At 51.8% G+C, this 17224-nt stretch overlaps 1 protein-coding gene across 2 annotated transcripts in view; it reads right to left on the bottom strand.

The window, feature by feature from the left end:
* The window catches only part of SUPT5H (SPT5 homolog, DSIF elongation factor subunit), a 28262-nt gene that overhangs the window by 4063 nt on the left and 6975 nt on the right, over window positions 1-17224 (bottom strand). For both annotated transcript variants that reach the window (XM_047709739.1, XM_047709740.1), the window contains exons 4-23: window positions 14741-14806; window positions 14192-14203; window positions 13632-13701; window positions 13447-13515; window positions 13283-13348; window positions 13007-13037; window positions 12580-12648; window positions 7060-7311; window positions 5909-5998; window positions 5729-5799; window positions 4169-4274; window positions 3834-3927; window positions 3607-3743; window positions 3001-3156; window positions 2755-2901; window positions 1745-1891; window positions 1532-1657; window positions 635-719; window positions 188-307; window positions 3-105 (exon numbers count right to left, since the gene is read on the bottom strand). In XM_047709739.1, the coding sequence (XP_047565695.1) occupies window positions 3-105; window positions 188-307; window positions 635-719; window positions 1532-1657; window positions 1745-1891; window positions 2755-2901; window positions 3001-3156; window positions 3607-3743; window positions 3834-3927; window positions 4169-4274; window positions 5729-5799; window positions 5909-5998; window positions 7060-7311; window positions 12580-12648; window positions 13007-13037; window positions 13283-13348; window positions 13447-13515; window positions 13632-13701; window positions 14192-14203; window positions 14741-14806 (2017 nt within the window). The remainder of the gene's footprint in view (window positions 1-2; window positions 106-187; window positions 308-634; window positions 720-1531; window positions 1658-1744; window positions 1892-2754; window positions 2902-3000; window positions 3157-3606; window positions 3744-3833; window positions 3928-4168; window positions 4275-5728; window positions 5800-5908; window positions 5999-7059; window positions 7312-12579; window positions 12649-13006; window positions 13038-13282; window positions 13349-13446; window positions 13516-13631; window positions 13702-14191; window positions 14204-14740; window positions 14807-17224) is intronic.

Genomic DNA, 17224 nt, shown 5'->3' with positions numbered 1-17224 from the left:
ACACCGTGGTGAGCCGCTGACGGTCCACAGAAATGGTCTGGCAGGTGGAGTGCAGCTCCACACGGGCTGTGGACTCAGTGGCGTCCTTCACCACACCAATGTAGCCTGGTGAGAGACAGGACATCAAGCTGGGTGGGGTGCCCCGCCATGCCCCTCCTCAGGCCGCCCACATGGCCCTCAAGGTCACCTTTGTAGGGCCCCTGGGAGATGCGCACGGTCTGCCCTATGAGCTCGTTGTCTCTCCGCCCCCGGCCCCTGCTCATGCCTCCGCTGCCACCACCAGGGCTGCCAAAGCCACCGCGCTGACCTAGGGAAGAAGGATAACGTCACCAGTTCCCAAGGCCATGTCCTCCCCTACATGCTGTGTCTACAGACAGAGCACCCTCAAGCCTCCTCTCCCGTGGCTTGACTCCCCCAAGGCACACCCCGGGTTTAGGAGCTTCCTCTGGGCAGCCTGCACCACCATGACCGCCCTGGCTGCCACTGGGGGCCGCAGGGTGGGGGAGGGTCCTGGTTACTGTGAGCCGAGAACCCCAACATGGCCAGGCCAGTGGAGCAGGCACCCAGAAGAGTGTGGGCTGAATGATCTCCCTCCCCCAGTCCCCAGCCCCACCCATGCCCAACTCGCTCTCACCTCCAGCGCTGGGGTGCATGGGACTGCTGATCCGAGGGCTCATGGGGGCAAAGCCTCCCACTGTGAAGTTGGTCACATCTCGGGGCTAAGGAAGGGATGAGCAGTGAACGGGCAGGCAGGAGCCTGAAGGATGGCTCCCCCAGGCCACCACCTGCCTCCATTTGGGAACAGCTCCTGCCTGAACTGGCCTGGAGGCCATCCCTTGCTCCTTCTGGTGATGATGCCTCAATTTCCCTTTGGGGAAACTGCCACCCCCACGCCACTGTGGGCCCGTCAATCAAGAGGCCCAGTTCTCCCCTGGCCAGGGTCAGAAGAATTCCTCACCCCGTGCGTAGGGCCCTGAGGACCAGCTCCTGCTCCCAGCTCCCCAGAGTCTGGGCCTCATTTCCTGATGCCGGCTTCTGTGCAGCTTTCCCATGTCCCACCTCATCTACATTTGCTGCTCCCCAGAAACATTCGCACAGCTCTGGGTCCCTTCGTTCAGGTCTGTGCTCGGGTGTCATCTCAAGGAGGCTTTTCCTGAACCTTCTCCCTATAAGGCAGCACCCCCCGATGATTCTCTCTCCCTATTCTGTTCTACTCTCCTTCATGGTGCTTGTCCTCGCCTCATAAGCACCACGTCTGTATTTACTGATCTGCTCGTCTCCGGCTAGCAGCTCTAGAAGTGCACACATGTTCACCTTATTCACTGGTGTATTTCCAGTGGCAAGGCACCTGTCAGGTGCTCAAAAAAACTGAATGGATGAATGATTTGGTAAAAAGCTTGGAATCTCAGTAAACTCTGCCAAGGACCTGAGTCTGACACGTGCCCTCCTAATCCCCAACAAGCCCATTCTCGTTGCTGCTAGGGCCAGGGAAGGCCAGGAACCCAAGGGCCAGGGACTGCACCCGCCATACCTTGGAGCCCCCTGCCAGGACAAGGTGGCGGGTCTTGCAAACAAACATGCCCCCGTTCTCCACCAGTTTCTTGCAGTGCAGGAAGGCAAAGCTGCGGAAGAGATGGCGAATTTCGCCCTCCCGGCCCTGGATGGGGAAAGGATGGTCACTCTTGGGGCTGTGGCCCACTCTAGCAGTTTCAAGCAGGCTGGATGGGCGGGAGCTTATACTCACTGAGTGGGGGCCGTCAATGACCTTGACGATGTCCTTCACATGAATGTTATTCTGTTCCGAGTCCAGGGCCACAGCAAAGCGGTTGTCCTTCTTCCGGGTCACAGCCTGATGCCTGACGGTCACCACCTTCCCATACATGTTCAGCACCTACAGATGGAGAGGGGGATGCTGAGCCGTGAGAGTACAAAGGGGTGACGTGGAGCAGGGTTTCCCTAAGGCGGGACAATCCTTCCTTGCGAAAGACTGTCCCAAGCTCTGCAGAAGTCCAAACTCCCTGGCAGTCTCAGGGCACCACCGCCAGGCACTGGGTCAAACAAAAATGTTCCCAGTCATTCCAAAATGCCTTTAGGGAGGACAGTCCATCCTGACTAAGCATCAGGGACCTGAGAAATGGGTGGAGAAGTAGATGTAGAAGTAGAAGTAGATGTTAACATAATGTTTACCCATCACTGTGTGCCAGGCCCCCTACTAAATTCTTCACACAATATTTCACTGAAGCCTCAAAACTTCCCTGAATCATGATGATTCCCATTTTACACGGGCGGGGGTGGGGACGGGACTCTCAGGCCGAGAGAGGGTGAGTCACTAGCCCAGCATCACACAGCATGGAGTAATAGGGCCCAGGTATGAATCAAAGTCCAGGGTCCTAAGCATTAGGCTCTGACTCCCACGTGCACTGGGTATGGGTGGAGTGGAGGAGGGCACCTGCAGTCCCCAGCCCTGAGCAAGCATCTAGGTTTACATATTTGATCTCAGGGCCTCAGTCATAACAAATGAAGTGCATGCTACTATTACTCTGTTTTACAGGGTATGAAACACGCATGGAGAGAGTCAATGACCTGCCACTTGCCCAACACCACAGAGCCAACCTGGGCTGACAGCCCTGATCAGCCCCCCAGAGCAGTCTGGGTTCATGGCTACCACACTCCACCACCTCCCAGGATGAGAGGAGCTTAAGGGAGAGGGAGACCCCTACAAGGAAGCCCCGCCACTGAGTACAACACACACACCTGGAAGGTCTCCCGCTCCAGTCGCACGATGACACCCACGGTCTGGGGGTCCAGCTGCACCAGTTCCCCCCACTCATGCTGGCCCCCCACATCCACGCCCGATGCCGTCTCTGAGCAGAGCTGCAGGTCCCGGGGGAGCACCTTCAGCTATGGGAAACAGGAAAGGGGTGAAGCAGGGTCCCAGCAGCTCCTCGGCCTGGGTCTCGTCCTGGCACATTCCACATTGCTTCCCCTCCCCCCACCTACCTCATGCATGGTGAGGTCAGAGAAGAGGATGACGAAGTTCTCTTCCACTCGTACAATGAGACCTGTGTCACCCTCAAATCGGCCAGCAATCACCTTCACGTGGTCCCCCATTTTAAAGTACTTCCGAAGTTCCTGGGCTGGGAACTCCAGCATGTCCTGGGGACCGGGTGTGGGGACGCTGAGCCGGGGAAGGGAAGCCACCACAGCCTGCCTGCCTCGCCGTTTCCAGAAGCCACTTATATTCTCAGAAAACCTTTCCAAGACCCACTCCAGGCTCAGCACCCAACCACAGACTCCTGTAGGCTGCCTGGACAACCCTCAGACTGCCCCAGAGACAGCTCACCTCAGACTCGTGGTATCAGCCTGGACACCCCTTTACTCCACACACAGAAAGCTGGTCCCCAAGACACTTCCTCAGACCTAGCCGGAGAAAGCCTCATCCCGGACACACCATGCTAACTAGCCTGGACAAACCCTCACACGGACACAAAGACTCAGACACATGCACCCTTACAGCAAACACAAACCAGGCAGCCCCCCTCAGATTACTCCAGACTACACCTTGCTCTCAACCCGACCCATACATATAGGCAGCAGGGCGCCCACCTTGAGGTCCTCGTGCTTGGGCATGATGGTGATCTTGTTGCCGTCCACGCTGAGAATCTTGCCCTGCAGGTTGATGAGTTCACCCTCACACACCTCCACGTTGTCCCCAGGCTGGAAGTTGTGCTCCCTCTCCTTCCCTGCAGGGGTAGGTGCATGGCTGACTTGGGGGTGTCCACCATGAGCCGCCCCCTCCTCTTTGGCCCGAGTTACCGCCAGAGACCAAATACCTGTGCTCTCAGTCACGACCTCAAGGTCAATACCCTCCGGCTGGTCCTCAAACTTCTCCAGCTCAGAGAGCGTGGGCTTCACACCCTCCGTGATCTGAGCCCCAAGAGACAAGGGGAAGAGGAGAAAGTAGATGAAGGTCAGTGTCACAGCCCAGCCAAGGGAGCCAGATGGTGAGATTTATTTCCACAGGGACACTCCTACACTCCTGACTCAGAAGTTGTCCAGGACAGACCCCGATAACCCCCTGCTCTGGGGCCTGGACTGAAGGAGGGAGAGAAAGCCTGGCCTCCCGGCTCCCCAGCATGGTAAGCAAGACGCCCCTCGGGACTCTCACCACAGCAGACATGGCAAAGCTCTTGAAAAGAAAGCCCTTCCGGCTGTAACGGTTCCCCTCGAAGATGAGGAAATCACCGTCGGAGGCAACATCGCCGCCAAGGGACCTGGGATTTTGTGGGGGAGAGAAGATTGGGAGGGGAACTAAGTAGAGAATCTTGCTAAGCCTCAGGATCCTTTGCTGGCAGACGGGGAAGGATCACAGGACCGTTCCCCATCCCGCCCCACTGCGTGCCCTCCTGGCCGAGTGTCCTGTCCCTGCACTCCCTGCACTCTCTCCTGTGTGACCGCTCAGCACAGCCCAGCTCACCCTCCCACGAGCTACCATCTGATGCATCTCCCTGACCAGAACGGCCACTCCCGAAGGGCAGGAGTCTCACCTTTTCCACTCACTGCTAGTCTCCCAGAGCAGCAGCCTGCACACTGGAGGCACTCGGTGAAATACTAGCTCAACACAATATTGGACCATGTCAATTGTTATCATGCATGGAGCACTCAGCCTGCACCTGGCCGGGCCATGCACCTTTCAGACTGCCCCCAAAGCCTGTGATGTCACTCACATGCCCTGCATTTCCCAAGGAAATGAGGGAGTGAAGCGCACATGGGGCATACCTCCTGGCTAGGGTGGTCTGAGTCTGGATTCGAATTCGGGGGCTGGGACTCCCAAGCCTCTGCCCTAACTCTCCGGCCCTGCATGTGGGTGGGCAACATTCAGTTCTGGACCACGCTTCTACAGTGAGAAGGGAAAGCCTGCCCCACTCCCAAAAAGGGAGTGTAGGGAAGCACGGCGAGCTCTTCCTGCCACTTGATCCTCTTTTCGGTGTGCTGAGTTTGGCAGAGGCCAGAGCAAGCTCTGTGGGCGGGGCCGGGCACTCAATAAAAGAAGGTCTGGTCAAGTGGACAGCAGGGGGGTAAGGGGGTCCAATTCGGGCATGTGAAGTAATAGCCAAGTCCTGGGATGCAGCTCAAAAGGTGTTCTATAATTCCCCTTTGAAGGCATGAAAAACCATCTGGTGGCTGACAAGGGATTCTAGAACAGGACCAGTGGTTCACGTTCCTCCGTCTCTTCGTCTCCCGTCCTCCCCATCAGGAGCCTTCTGGTTAGCCCTGGAACACTGGGGTCACTGGGCTGCTCCAAAGCTCCCTCCAGCTGGGGAGGGTGAGGGACACCCCCTGATGGGGAAGGGCTCTGCAGCCCTGTCTCCGCCGTCCAGGCATCAGGATGTCAGGGAAAAAGACCTCACAAAGTCTGACATGCCGAGGGATGCCTGACACGTCCGTGATACTGGGGCCAAGTGCTATTCAGGGTACACGTGCACATTAACTCATCTGACGCTCATGACAATCCCAGGAGGCAGGGGGCATCCCTGCTGGTGGTTATAGCAGAGGAGCCCGAGGCCCAGGATGTTCAGTAACTCGGCTGAGGTGATGCTGCCAAGCTGACCAGTCACAAAGAAAACCAAGGATGGGTCAGGGGGCCCAACCCTGCAGGGGAGCCCAGAGGCACACTCTGCGTCACAGCTCAGGGGACCTCACCCAGCCAGGCCCCAAGAACACTCACCTGATCTTCTCGGCGTCAAATAGCCTCTGTGGAGGCCGCTTAAACTTCTTCCTTTTGGCAAACCAGTCTTTCTGTGGAGGAAAAGGGGCGCGGGTGGGAAGGGTGGAGGAGGAAGGCTCGGCCACCAGCAAGGATCAGGCATCCTCCCCACCCATGGGCCACAGGGCGTCCCCCTGGTACCAAGCTCATGCGGGCCTTGATGCGGTCATAGTCAATGCGGGGGATCATCTTCAAGGAGATGGTGTTTTGGCTGGGCTCCACATAATCCACCTGAGGAGAGGGGGGTGGTCAGGAGGGCCCTGGTCTTCCCTCCCCCATCCCAGACACAGGAAGGGCAGGAAAGCGGGTGATGGGGAAGAAATCACACTCCTGAGAATTCCCTGCATTCTCTCTAGCCTGTCTCCCCTCAGCTGAGAAGCAAAATACCTACTACTTGCTTGACACCTCTCCGCGGACGTCCGAAAGGCCCCTCGAGTCTAGCACAACCACAACCAACCTCCTGCCGGCTCCCGAGTCTGCTCCTTGCCCGGTCTTCTCCCACTCCATCATTCCTTCTGCTCTGGCACACAGCCTGGGAGTCATTCTGGGCTCCCTCTTACTCTTCCATCCATCTCCATTGTGCTACCAACCCCTGTCAGCTCTGTCTTCAGAAACTGACCTCATCCTCCTCCTCCCTGCTGCCACCCTGGGCCTGTCCCACCATCACCTGCCGCCAGGACTATGGCAGGGGTCTCCTCGCTGATCTCCATGCTCCTGTGGCCCCATCCAGTCCAGCCCAGGGTTTGACGGCCTGGTAATTCTTTATTGCAGGGCGCTGTCCCCTACACTGCAGGACATTACCATCGATCCTGGCTTCTATCCACTAGATGCTGGAACAACTGGCTCCTCAATTGACACAACCAAGAACAGTGCCCTGCAGGCAATACTGTCCCTGAGAACCAGGAATCTATCCTCCAAGAAGCTGTCAAAGCAATCCTATTAAAATTCAAGTCCCGCCACATCCCTCCATCTCTAGTAGAAGCCAAAGCCCTATGACAGGCCACAGGCACAGTCCCCTCCCTGGGCCCTCCTCCTGTTACTCTCACTCTGGGGCATTCTGCTTCAGCTAGGGCAGACCTATGTGCATGCTGTTCCTTCTGCTGCAACTCTCTTCCTCAAGAATCCTACAAGGCTCCCTCCCTCACCTCCTTCAGATCTTACTCCCTGTGCTTTGAACATGCACAGAAGATGTTCATCCATTTCAATGAAAAGGGAGGGGCACAGGAGAGCAGGAGTGTGACAACATCGAGCCCTGGCCCCTCAGCCTCCCTGCTCTCCCCCAACCTTGGCACCTGGGCGATGTCGTCCTTATAGATGCCCCTCTTGAGGCGAACCCAGGATTTTGGCTTCAGGTTGGCCACCTCCTTCACAACTTTGAGCACGTCTGTCATCTCCTTGATGGGCACCATCTGCTGGTTCCAGTAGCCCAGCCGCAGGTTGCCCACACCCTCGATGGCCTGCTTCACGTGCGTCTGCTTGTAGGCCTCCACGTAGATGTAGCCCTTCACGTGCTCTGGCGCCACCACTGACTTAATCTGCAGGGGCTGCAGGGCCGAGCCGGCGGCAAGAGACAGTGAGACAGGAGTGCCACAAACAGTGACAGCTGCGATAACAGTGCCCGCTCTTCCGGGAATTTATCCCACAGAAACATCCGTGCAATGACCAGACACGAGGATGTCTGTGGCAGAGTTACTGATTACAGCAAACAAACAAGACTGGACATTTGTAAATGTCCTCAAGAGGGAATTGTTAAACTACACCATAACCATTCCATGAAATATAACGTAGAACTTACAAACTAATGAATCTGTATGTAGTGACATGGAAAGGTAACCAACATAGGGGCACCTGGGCAGCTCAGTGGGTTAAGTGTCTGACTCTTGATACCGGCTCAGGTCATGATCTCAGGGCTGTGAGATCGAGCCTTGCGTTGGACTCCACACTGAGTGCGAAGCCTGCTTGAGATTCTCTCTCTCCCTTTGCTCCTCCCTACCCCCCTGTAAGCATGCTGTCTTTAAGGGGAAAAAAAAAAAAAGAAAGAAGGAAAGGTAAACAGTGTATACTACATGTAAAAAATAAATGGACGGAAGACAACTGGAATGACTATAGTAACAGCAAACAGAACACATTTTAAGACAAAAGCTACCAGAGATAAAAAAAGACATTTTATACTGATAAACCGTTCAATCGTTCAAGAAGATACAAGAAGTACAAATACATATGAACGTAACAATAGAAACTCAAAAAACAAAAGGCAAAAAGCAACAGACATAAAAGGAGAGGGGCGCCTGGGTGGCTCAGTGGGTTAAAGCCTCTGCCTTCGGCTCAGGTCATGATCCCAGGGTCCTGGGATCGAGCCCCGCATCGGGCCATCTGCTCGGCGGGGAGCCTGCTTCCTCCTCTCTCTCTGCCTGCTTCTCTGCCTACTTGTGATCTCTGTCAAATAAATAAATAAAATCTTTAAAAAATAAAAAATAAATAAAATAAATAAAAGGAGAAACTGACAGTTCACTAATAAGAACTGGGGACAAGACCCCACTTTCAAAAATAGACAGGACTAGACAGAAGAGCAACAAGGAAACGGAGCACTTGAGCAACCCTATAAACCGACTAGACCGCACATGCATCTACAGACAAAACTCTGTCGAACGTCACCAGTATGCATACTCTTATGGCACACTTAATACTCTCCAGGATAAACCATGTTAGGCCATTAAGTTAAGTCTCAACAACTGTAAAAGAATTGAAATTATATGAGATACACTCTCCAACCACATGCAAGTGAAATTAGAAATCAGTAACAGATTTAGAAAATTCAAAACTGTATGGAAATACACTAAGTAACCAATGGATCAAACGTAAGAATTACAGGGTGCCTGGATGGCTCTTAATCTTGGGGGTTAAGGGTTCAAGCCCTACACTGGGTGCATAGATTACTTAAAAATTAAATACTGTATCATCTATCTATTTATTTTTTATTTTTTTTTAAATTTTATTCATTTATTTGACAGAGACAGAGATCACAAGTAGGCAGAGAGAGAGGAGGAAGCAGGCTCCCTGCTGAGCAGACAGCCTGATGCAGGGCTCAATCCCAGGACCCTGAGATCACGACCCAAGCCGAAGGAAGACGCTTTAACCCACTGAGCCACCCAGGCGCCCTCTATTTATTTTAAAGATTATATTTATTATATTTATTTAAAGATTCTATTTATTTAGTTGACAGAGAGACAGCAGAAGAAGAGGGAGTGGGAGAGGGAGAAGCAGACTTCCCACTGAGAAGGGAGCCAACACGGAGCTCGATCCCAGGACCTGGGGATCATGACCTGAGCCGAAGGTAAAGGCTTAATCACCAAGCCACCCAGGCATCCCTAAAAATAAAATATTTAAAACAAAAAAACCTAAGAATTACAAGGGAAATTAGAAAGTATTTTGAGATGAATGAAGATAAAAACACTAAAACTTACGGGATGTGAAAGAGCTGTGCTGTAAATTTACAGCTGTAAAAAAGAAAAATGTCTAGGGGTGCCTGAGTGGCTCAGCTGGTTAAGCGTCTACCTTCGGCTCAGGTCATAGCAGGGTCCTGGGGTACAGCCCCACATCTGGCTCTCTGCTCAGTGAGAAGCCTGCTTCTCCTTCTCCCTCTGCCTGCTCATGCTCTTACTCACTCCCTGATTCAAATAAACAAACTCTAGAAAGAAAAAAAGAAAGAAAGAGAGAAATCTCACATCAATAACCTAAACTTCCACCTTTAAGAAACTAAAAAGGAGGGGCGCCTGGTTAAGTCTGTTAAGTGTCCAACTCTTCATTTCCACTCAGGTCATGATCTCAAAGTTGTTGGATCGAGGCCCACGCTAGGCTCCGTGCTGGGCATGGAACCTGCTTGGGATTCTCTCTCTCATTCTCCCTCTGGCCCTTCCCGCCTCTTAAAAAAAAAAAAAAACAGAAAGAAACTAGAAAAGGAAAACTAAACCCCAAGCAAGCAGAAGCGAAGAAATAACAGAGTGGAAATAAATAAAAGAGGGAACAGAAATACAGAGAAGTCCATCAAAACCAAAAGCTGGTTCTTTGAAAAGACTAACAAATTTGACAAACCTTTAGCCAGACTGACCAAGAAAGAGACAAGAGACTCAAGTCACTCAAGACTCAAATTACTAAAATCAGGAATGGAAGAAAGGTCATTACCACCAACCTGACAGGATTATGAAGCAACAGTGTGAAGAAGTGTACACCAACAGATTAGATAACCTCAATGAAACGAATGTTTTCTGTAGAAAGACAGACATTACCAAAACTGACTCAGAAAGAAATAGAAAATCTGAATAGACCTACAAGAAGTAAAGATAATGAATTAGTAATAGAAAAAATCTCAACACATACGCATACACAGAGCCAGGACTAGACAGCTTCACTGGTGAATTCTCCCAAAAAATTTTTTTTTTCAAGTTTTTAAAGGATTTTATTTATTTGAGATAGAGTAGGAGCAATGGAGGGAGAGAAAGAGACAGATAGCATGAGCGGTGGTGGGAGGAGCAGAAGGAGAGGGAGAAGCAGGCTCTCCACTGAGCAGGGAAACCCAGCATGGGGCTCAATCCCAGGACCCTGATCATGACTTGAGCCAACAGCAGACACTTAACTGACTGAACCACCCAGGCGCCCCTCTACCCAATGTTTTATTTTTTTTTTTAATTTACTTTTTAAAAAGATTTTATTTATTTATTTGAGACAGCACGTGCATGAGAGGGGAGGGGTCAGAGGGAGAAGCAGACTCCCCGCTGAGTAAGCAGACTCCCCGCTGAGTAGGGACCCCACCCCACCCCCACTCCCGACCGCCACCTTAGGGCTCTGATCCCAGGACCCTGAGATCATGACCTGAGTCAAAGGCACTTGCTTAACCAACTGAGCAGCCCAAGAGCCCTCTACCCAATGTTTTAATAACATCAATCCTTCACAAACTCCTTTTAGAAGAGGAATGTTTCCCAACTCATCCTATGGATCTAATATTAACCTGATACCAAAAACAGACGTCGTTAAGAAACTAAAGACTGGGGGCGCCTGGGTGGCTCAGTGGGTTAAGCGTCTGCCTTTGGCTCAGGGTCCTGGGATCGAGCCCTGCATCAGGCTCTCTGCTCAATAGGGAGCCTGCTTCCCCCTCTCTCTGTCTGCCTCTCTGCCTACTTTTAATCTCTGTTAAATAAGTAAAATCTTTAAAAAGAAACAAACAAACAAACAAACTACAGACTACGGGGCGCCTGGGTGGCTCAGTCATTAAGCAGCTGCCTTTGGCTCAGGTCATGATCCCAGGATCCTGGGATCGAGCCCCACATCAGGCTCCCTGCTCAGCCTGCTTCTCCCTCTCCCACTCCCCCTGCTTGTGTTCCCTCTCTCGCTCTGTCTCTGTCAAAATCTTAAAAAAATAATAATAGTAAGTAATTAAAAAATTAAAAAATAAAATAGAACTGGATTCAGCAACATTTAAGAAAGATCATATACCATGACCCTGGATTTTACAGTATGGAAATTATACCTCTACTAAAAAAGAAACAACTAAATTGTTTCAGCATTGCTTGTGATAGCAGAAAATGGAAACCACCTTATATTTACTGGGCATGAGAAGATTAAGGCATTGGCAAAAGGCTCACTACAGAATAATATATATACCGTGTAATACCATTTTCTTTAAAAAGAAAAAAAAACAACTGACATTTTTTGACTTGCAGAGAAGATGACCCAGAAAGACACACACCAACAATAATTCCTTCTAAAATCTGGGACTCAGGGAGAGAGGTCTGGCCATCTACAATACGCACATACTACTTTGGTCATCAAAAACAAAAACAATAATCAGTTGTAACTCAGATGGTACTAGAATTCTGCCCAGAACACATGATCGTGGTTTGAGTGTACTTCAAATGATCTGCAAATCCTACAACTATCCACTCAGCCCCACAGACACACACCCACTGCCTCAGTAGGTAAAAGCAGTACACTCGGCCTAACACGGAGCATAGTACGGGAGAGCATCAGCAGCCAGCATAGAGTTAGCAGGAATGCCCTGTTTCCTGAGTTTTGAGTATACCCTTCCTAGGGCTTGCCCCTGTTCCCAAACTGACAATTACGCCTCCGACAATAACTATATTTATTGAACACAAGCTACAAGACGAGTCCCAGCTGAAAGCTGGACATGTCCAGAGCTATTTGATCCTAATGATGCTGAGAGGCAAGCAGGACACCCAGAAAAGGGAAGTGGCTTGATCAAGATCACAGGGCTAGGACGCAGCAGGGGTAGGATTCAAACTCCAACAGTCTAAAGAAAGATCTGGGAGCTTAATGCAGCCTCTTCATGCATTGTGGGCTGTGATGAGCCCTGAAGGGGCGGAACGGGCTCCAGCAAGGTCAAAGCGCCTCCCAGTGCAGACACCTGTCCAGAGCAGGGATTCAGTGGATATGTAATGACTACATAAGGAGAGAAGGAAGGAATTCTCCCCCGGACAGGCCTGTCCCCTGACCCGCTCAGCCACACTGTTCCATCCTAGGACTCCTCCCAAATAGTGAAAGGGTGACAGCGGCCAAACAGGGTTGGTGAACAGGCAGAACTCACTCAGAAAAGGCTCAGGGGCTGCTGACCCCTGCCAGGAATGCAGACAGTGAAGACGGCACCTCTGTTGGGCAGTGAAGAGCCCTTCAATCCAGGGAGGGACAGTTTTAGCTAAAGCAGCTCATAATGGGCACCTAGTACCCTTGGACCTATACTGTCCCTCCCTCTGGGGTTCACACTGTCTCTCTTTTCCAAGCTGCCTGCCTACCCGACTTACCGTGTCTGTGAACTGGTAGGCAATGAACTTGCGCATCAAGGAAATGGCTGTGGCCCGTTCCTCCCCAATCTGAAAGACAGACAGACAGACTTCAGAGAGATGAGGACATGAAGGATGGACACACGAAAGGGGCAAGAGATAGCAGCAAGGCAGACAAAGTCACCAGGCAAGAAAGATAAAATAGACTAGAGAGAGAGAGGAGCAGGAGAGGAAGAGGTAGGGAGCAAGAGGGATGGGCAGCAAGACGGACAGGGTGGGAGACAGTGAATAAGGAAAAGCAGCAGAAGTGGGAAGGGGGCTGGGAGGTGGGAGATGACCAGGCAGAGAAAGGACCGAGAGACTGACAGGCCAATGAGACCCAGGACAGAAAGAGCATGAGCTCTGACAAGGCCACCTCCCCCACTCCCCAGCCTCTCAGAGGACACACCTTACATTTGACAGTCCACAGATTTGGATCCCTAGACAGGAGAGGAAAAGGAAGCCCTTCAGTGAAATGGCTTCATCACAAAAGATCCGAATCACCACACCATCCTTCTTCCTCTCCCTCCACCCACCTCTCCTCCTTCCTTCCATCCATAAGCAAGAGAAAGAGGTCGAGTGCCAACTTGCCACTAGTCCCCACCACTGACCACTCTGTGCCTGCAGATGCACATCACCCCCACACAAGATTCCCCCATCTCAGCCCAGGCCACCCCCCCCTTACTTGACTCCTGGGAGCAGCTGTTGCTGGGTGATATCATCCGAGAGCTCATCAGATCCTCCATACACCCTGGAGAGAGGACAGCAGTTGGGAAGGGGCGTGATGCTCTGTTAGAGGCCTGACCCTTCTGGAAAAGGGACCACCCGCCCCCACCACCGCGCCCTTACGTCTCTCCCACAGACGACTTGGCATATTTCTTCATGTAATACTCTCCCAGTTCTTCCTCTCGCTGATCCCTGGGGTGTGAAGGGGGAAAGCAAACATGAATGAAAGGCTGTGGAGAGAAGGGTGGGCTGACCTGCCCCCAGATCTCCCCTGGGAGCCAGTCTCACCCTTTCGCCTCCCTACTTACCTCCAGAGGTTTTGTAGGCGGCGAGCCCCAGAACGGTCTTCATCCAGGACAACATTATCGATATTGGAGGCTGCAGAAAAATGGGCAGATAGGGTAAGGGGAGATGAAAGGCAGGGGCCTGGAGGAAGTGATGGGGGCCGAGAGGGCCGGAGTTGGGCCCTGGGGCAGGAGACACCTCACTAAGGAACTCTCAACCCTCACCCACTACTCTGTCCTGCTCAGTAATCCTGCTTCTCACAAAAAAGACTTGGGGGACAGGGCCCAATAGGTGGGGGCATCCAGCCGTTTCCCATCTCACAGCCACTGAGTACGCCCTGAAATCCATCTCACCCCACCCATCCCTGTGGCCCACAACGCTCACACGTACACATAAACACATACACACTTCCCCAGGCCAACGGCTGCAGACCTGGCCTCAGAACTCCCTGATTCTGGACCCTCTATGAGTCAGAGCCCCCAGGGCCAGACAGGGTCAGGGGTGGAGGGAGGGTGCTGTGGGCAGGAAGGAGATGTCAGGATATGGGAGAAGGGCCGGGGAATCACAGTTTCCAGATTCTTACCTTCAATCTCTTCTACTTGGAGGAAGAGGAGGTGGTGGTGGTGGTGGTGGTGGTGGTGGTGGTGGGCGAGGGCAGACAAAGTATGAGCCAAATTATAGCAGCGAAATCAACCAATGGGTTGAGGGGAGGGGAAGGGAGGGACACAGGAAGGTTGAAAATCAAAAGTAAAGGCCAGGCACCAGGTGGTTGGGGGAGAAGCCGAAATGTATGAGGCGCACAAAACGGAAAATAACAGGGAAGTGGGGGCACTGGCCCAGGAAGTGGGGGGTACCTTGGGACAGAGCCCACCCCCTACAACCCCCAGAAGGGATTCACTGGGGCCCTGGGATCCCAGAGTCCTCTTCCCACCATACACACCACCCATAACCCCCACCCCCCAACTCATGGGCCTAAAAGGAAAAGGGTACAGAGCTGGTCTCTCTGGCAACGACAGAAAGAAGCGAGGTGAGGAGGGGGTGGGGGGGTGCGGGGCATGGGTGGGGGATGGGCTCTCAAGAGCCTCTAGGTCACACCCCAAAGCAGTTTTGCAGAGGTGGGGCCCCCACACACCTTTCTCTAGAATGTCCTCTGCTCCATCCTCCCACTGGTCCTCATCCTCATACTCATCATCCACATCTGCAACAGGAAAGGCAAGTGGTCAGGGAGGCAACCACAGCAGAGATGACCTCGTGACCATGGCTCCCAGGAGACGGCACTGGGAGGTGGGCATGACAACCATGCACCTTTCAGGTCAGCACAGAGACGCCAGCACAGGTGAGGCTCTCGCCTGGATGCCACGGAGCTGCTGCTTTAAGCCACAGGAATGGGTCTCCCCATGCAGCTCCACCTCCATCTGGCTCCGAAAGCCCCCCCTCCCCTGATCCCACCCACAAGTCCATTTAAATAATCTGATCAGGGACACTATAAGCTGGCTCAGTCAGCACCGTGTGTGACTCCTGATCTTGGGGTCAAGAGTTCAAGCTCTACCTTGGGTGTAGAGATCACAAAATAAATAAGTAAATAAACAAACTTAAAAAAAAAAATCAGATCAAAATAAACAAAAACAAAAATTCCCTCCAAACTATTAAGACCAGTATATAGGGTGCCTGGGTGGCTCAGTGGGTTAGGCCGCTGCCTTCGGCTCAGGTCATGATCTCAGGTTCCTGGGATCGAGTCCGCATCGGGCTCTCTGCTCGGCAGGGAGCCTGCTTCCCTCCCTCTCTCTGCTTGCCTCTCTACTTGTGATCTCTCTCTGTCAAATAAATAAATAAAATCTTAAAAAAAAAAGACCAGTATATATATGTTTTTTAAAGACGCGATTCACAACCTGTTGGTTTTGTTATTATTCCTTCACGCCTGTGACCCTAAAAATTACTGAGAGTGTCCCGTGTGCCCTGCTCTGCTGGGAGCACTTGCCACGGACTCCTCATGGAATCCTCGGTCCCAGCACCATTCGGATTTTCCAGTAAGGGCTCTGAGGCCCAGAGAGGGGACCTAACTGGCCCAGAGACTCTCAGCTGGTCCCGGAGAATCAGACTAGCTCCAGGTCTCATGCACCGAACCTCCTCACTGCGTTTCTCATGCTCTTTCGTATGTAGCGAATGTTACTTTAAAAACTAAGCGGCGATACCCGCACGTGACGAAAAACTCCAAAACATTCAGAGGCTGTGCGCGTGCAGGGAAGTCTCCCTCCCGTTTCTAGCCCCTGCCAGCTCAGTCCCCTTCCCCAGACGTAACTCCATGAGCAATTTTTTGCCTAGAGATCACCTGAGCACACGGGGGAAGTGCGTCTAAACCCTCGACCGCCAATAGCCCCAGTACAACTTTTTAACACTGTTTGGTACCTTCCTCTTTTTCTAAGCAATCCTACCAGCCTGGGGTGCTTCCACAGGAGCACATGCCTCATTTGCTATCAGACGATCTGCCCCATAACTCATTTTACCGGGCCCTTACCATCAACCTACACTTAGGTCACCAGACATTTACAACTGAAAACAGGACTGCCGCAACTATCTCATGTCTTTACCTTTTTTTTTTTTTTTTTAAAGATTTTATTTATTTATTTGTCATAGAGAGAGAAGCGAGAGTGAGCACAGGCAGACAGAGTGGCAGGCAGAGGCAGAGGGAGAAGCAGGCTCCCTGCCAAGCAAGGAGCCCAATGTGGGACTCGATCCCAGGACGCTGGGATCATGACCTGAGCTGAAGGCAGCTGCTTAACCAACTGAGCCACCCAGGCGTCATGTCTTTACCTTTAAGCGCCTGTGCGAATTTAATCTAATCGCTGGGTAAATTCCTAAAAAAGAACTTCTGGATCAAAGGGTCCCTGCCTGTTAAACGTCAATGGGCACCTCCGCATAACTTCCCACATGCAGTGCGCAACCACGCTCCCACCACCAGTGCCTAGTTGTCCCTGGCAGTCCACATCTGTCACACAGCATGTTATCCCTTCTACTACCTAAGATCCCTTCTCAAAGAAAGGACTCCAACGAGCAGGTCCCGCCCGTCTGCTCCCTGGTTCTCCCTTAGGGAAGAGGTCTCATGAAAATGGCGGATGGTATTCCAAGTGGCTCTCCCTGACATGGGTGTGGGGAACAAGTGCCCTCACAGATCGCTGCTGGGAGGTAGGACCTTTTCAGGGCCAATATTTGGCTGCAGACATCGAAAGGCTTTAAAGCCATGTGCATCCCCTTTGCCCAGGAGTTTGACTTATAGGACTTTAGCATGTAGAAAATGTTCAGGGTCCACGACAGATAAAATACATTTTCACTCATCTCTATTGAAAAGTCATATTCACATCAATTACAAACAATGGAAATAAATCACAATAATGTTAGCAGTAAACTCTAGTATTTTCCCAGCACACTATAGCTGCTGATATCTCAAAATGTCATCTGCACTCATCACTACTTCAAAATTAGATTTTTATCAGACCCTCTTAAGTCTTGTTATTTCAATGCATTCATGACAAAACCCACACGTTCTGTAAATATTTAAGTACCGTATTTCAGTATAATTATTCTCTTTGGAATCCTATGTTATTTTTCCCATGAGCAT

The sequence above is a fragment of the Lutra lutra genome, chromosome 17 (assembly GCF_902655055.1).
Source record: "Lutra lutra chromosome 17, mLutLut1.2, whole genome shotgun sequence".
Classification (NCBI taxonomy): domain Eukaryota; kingdom Metazoa; phylum Chordata; class Mammalia; order Carnivora; family Mustelidae; genus Lutra; species Lutra lutra.
The sequence above is the reverse complement of the archived record's forward strand: the minus strand, read 5'-3'. Positions and strand labels throughout refer to the sequence as shown.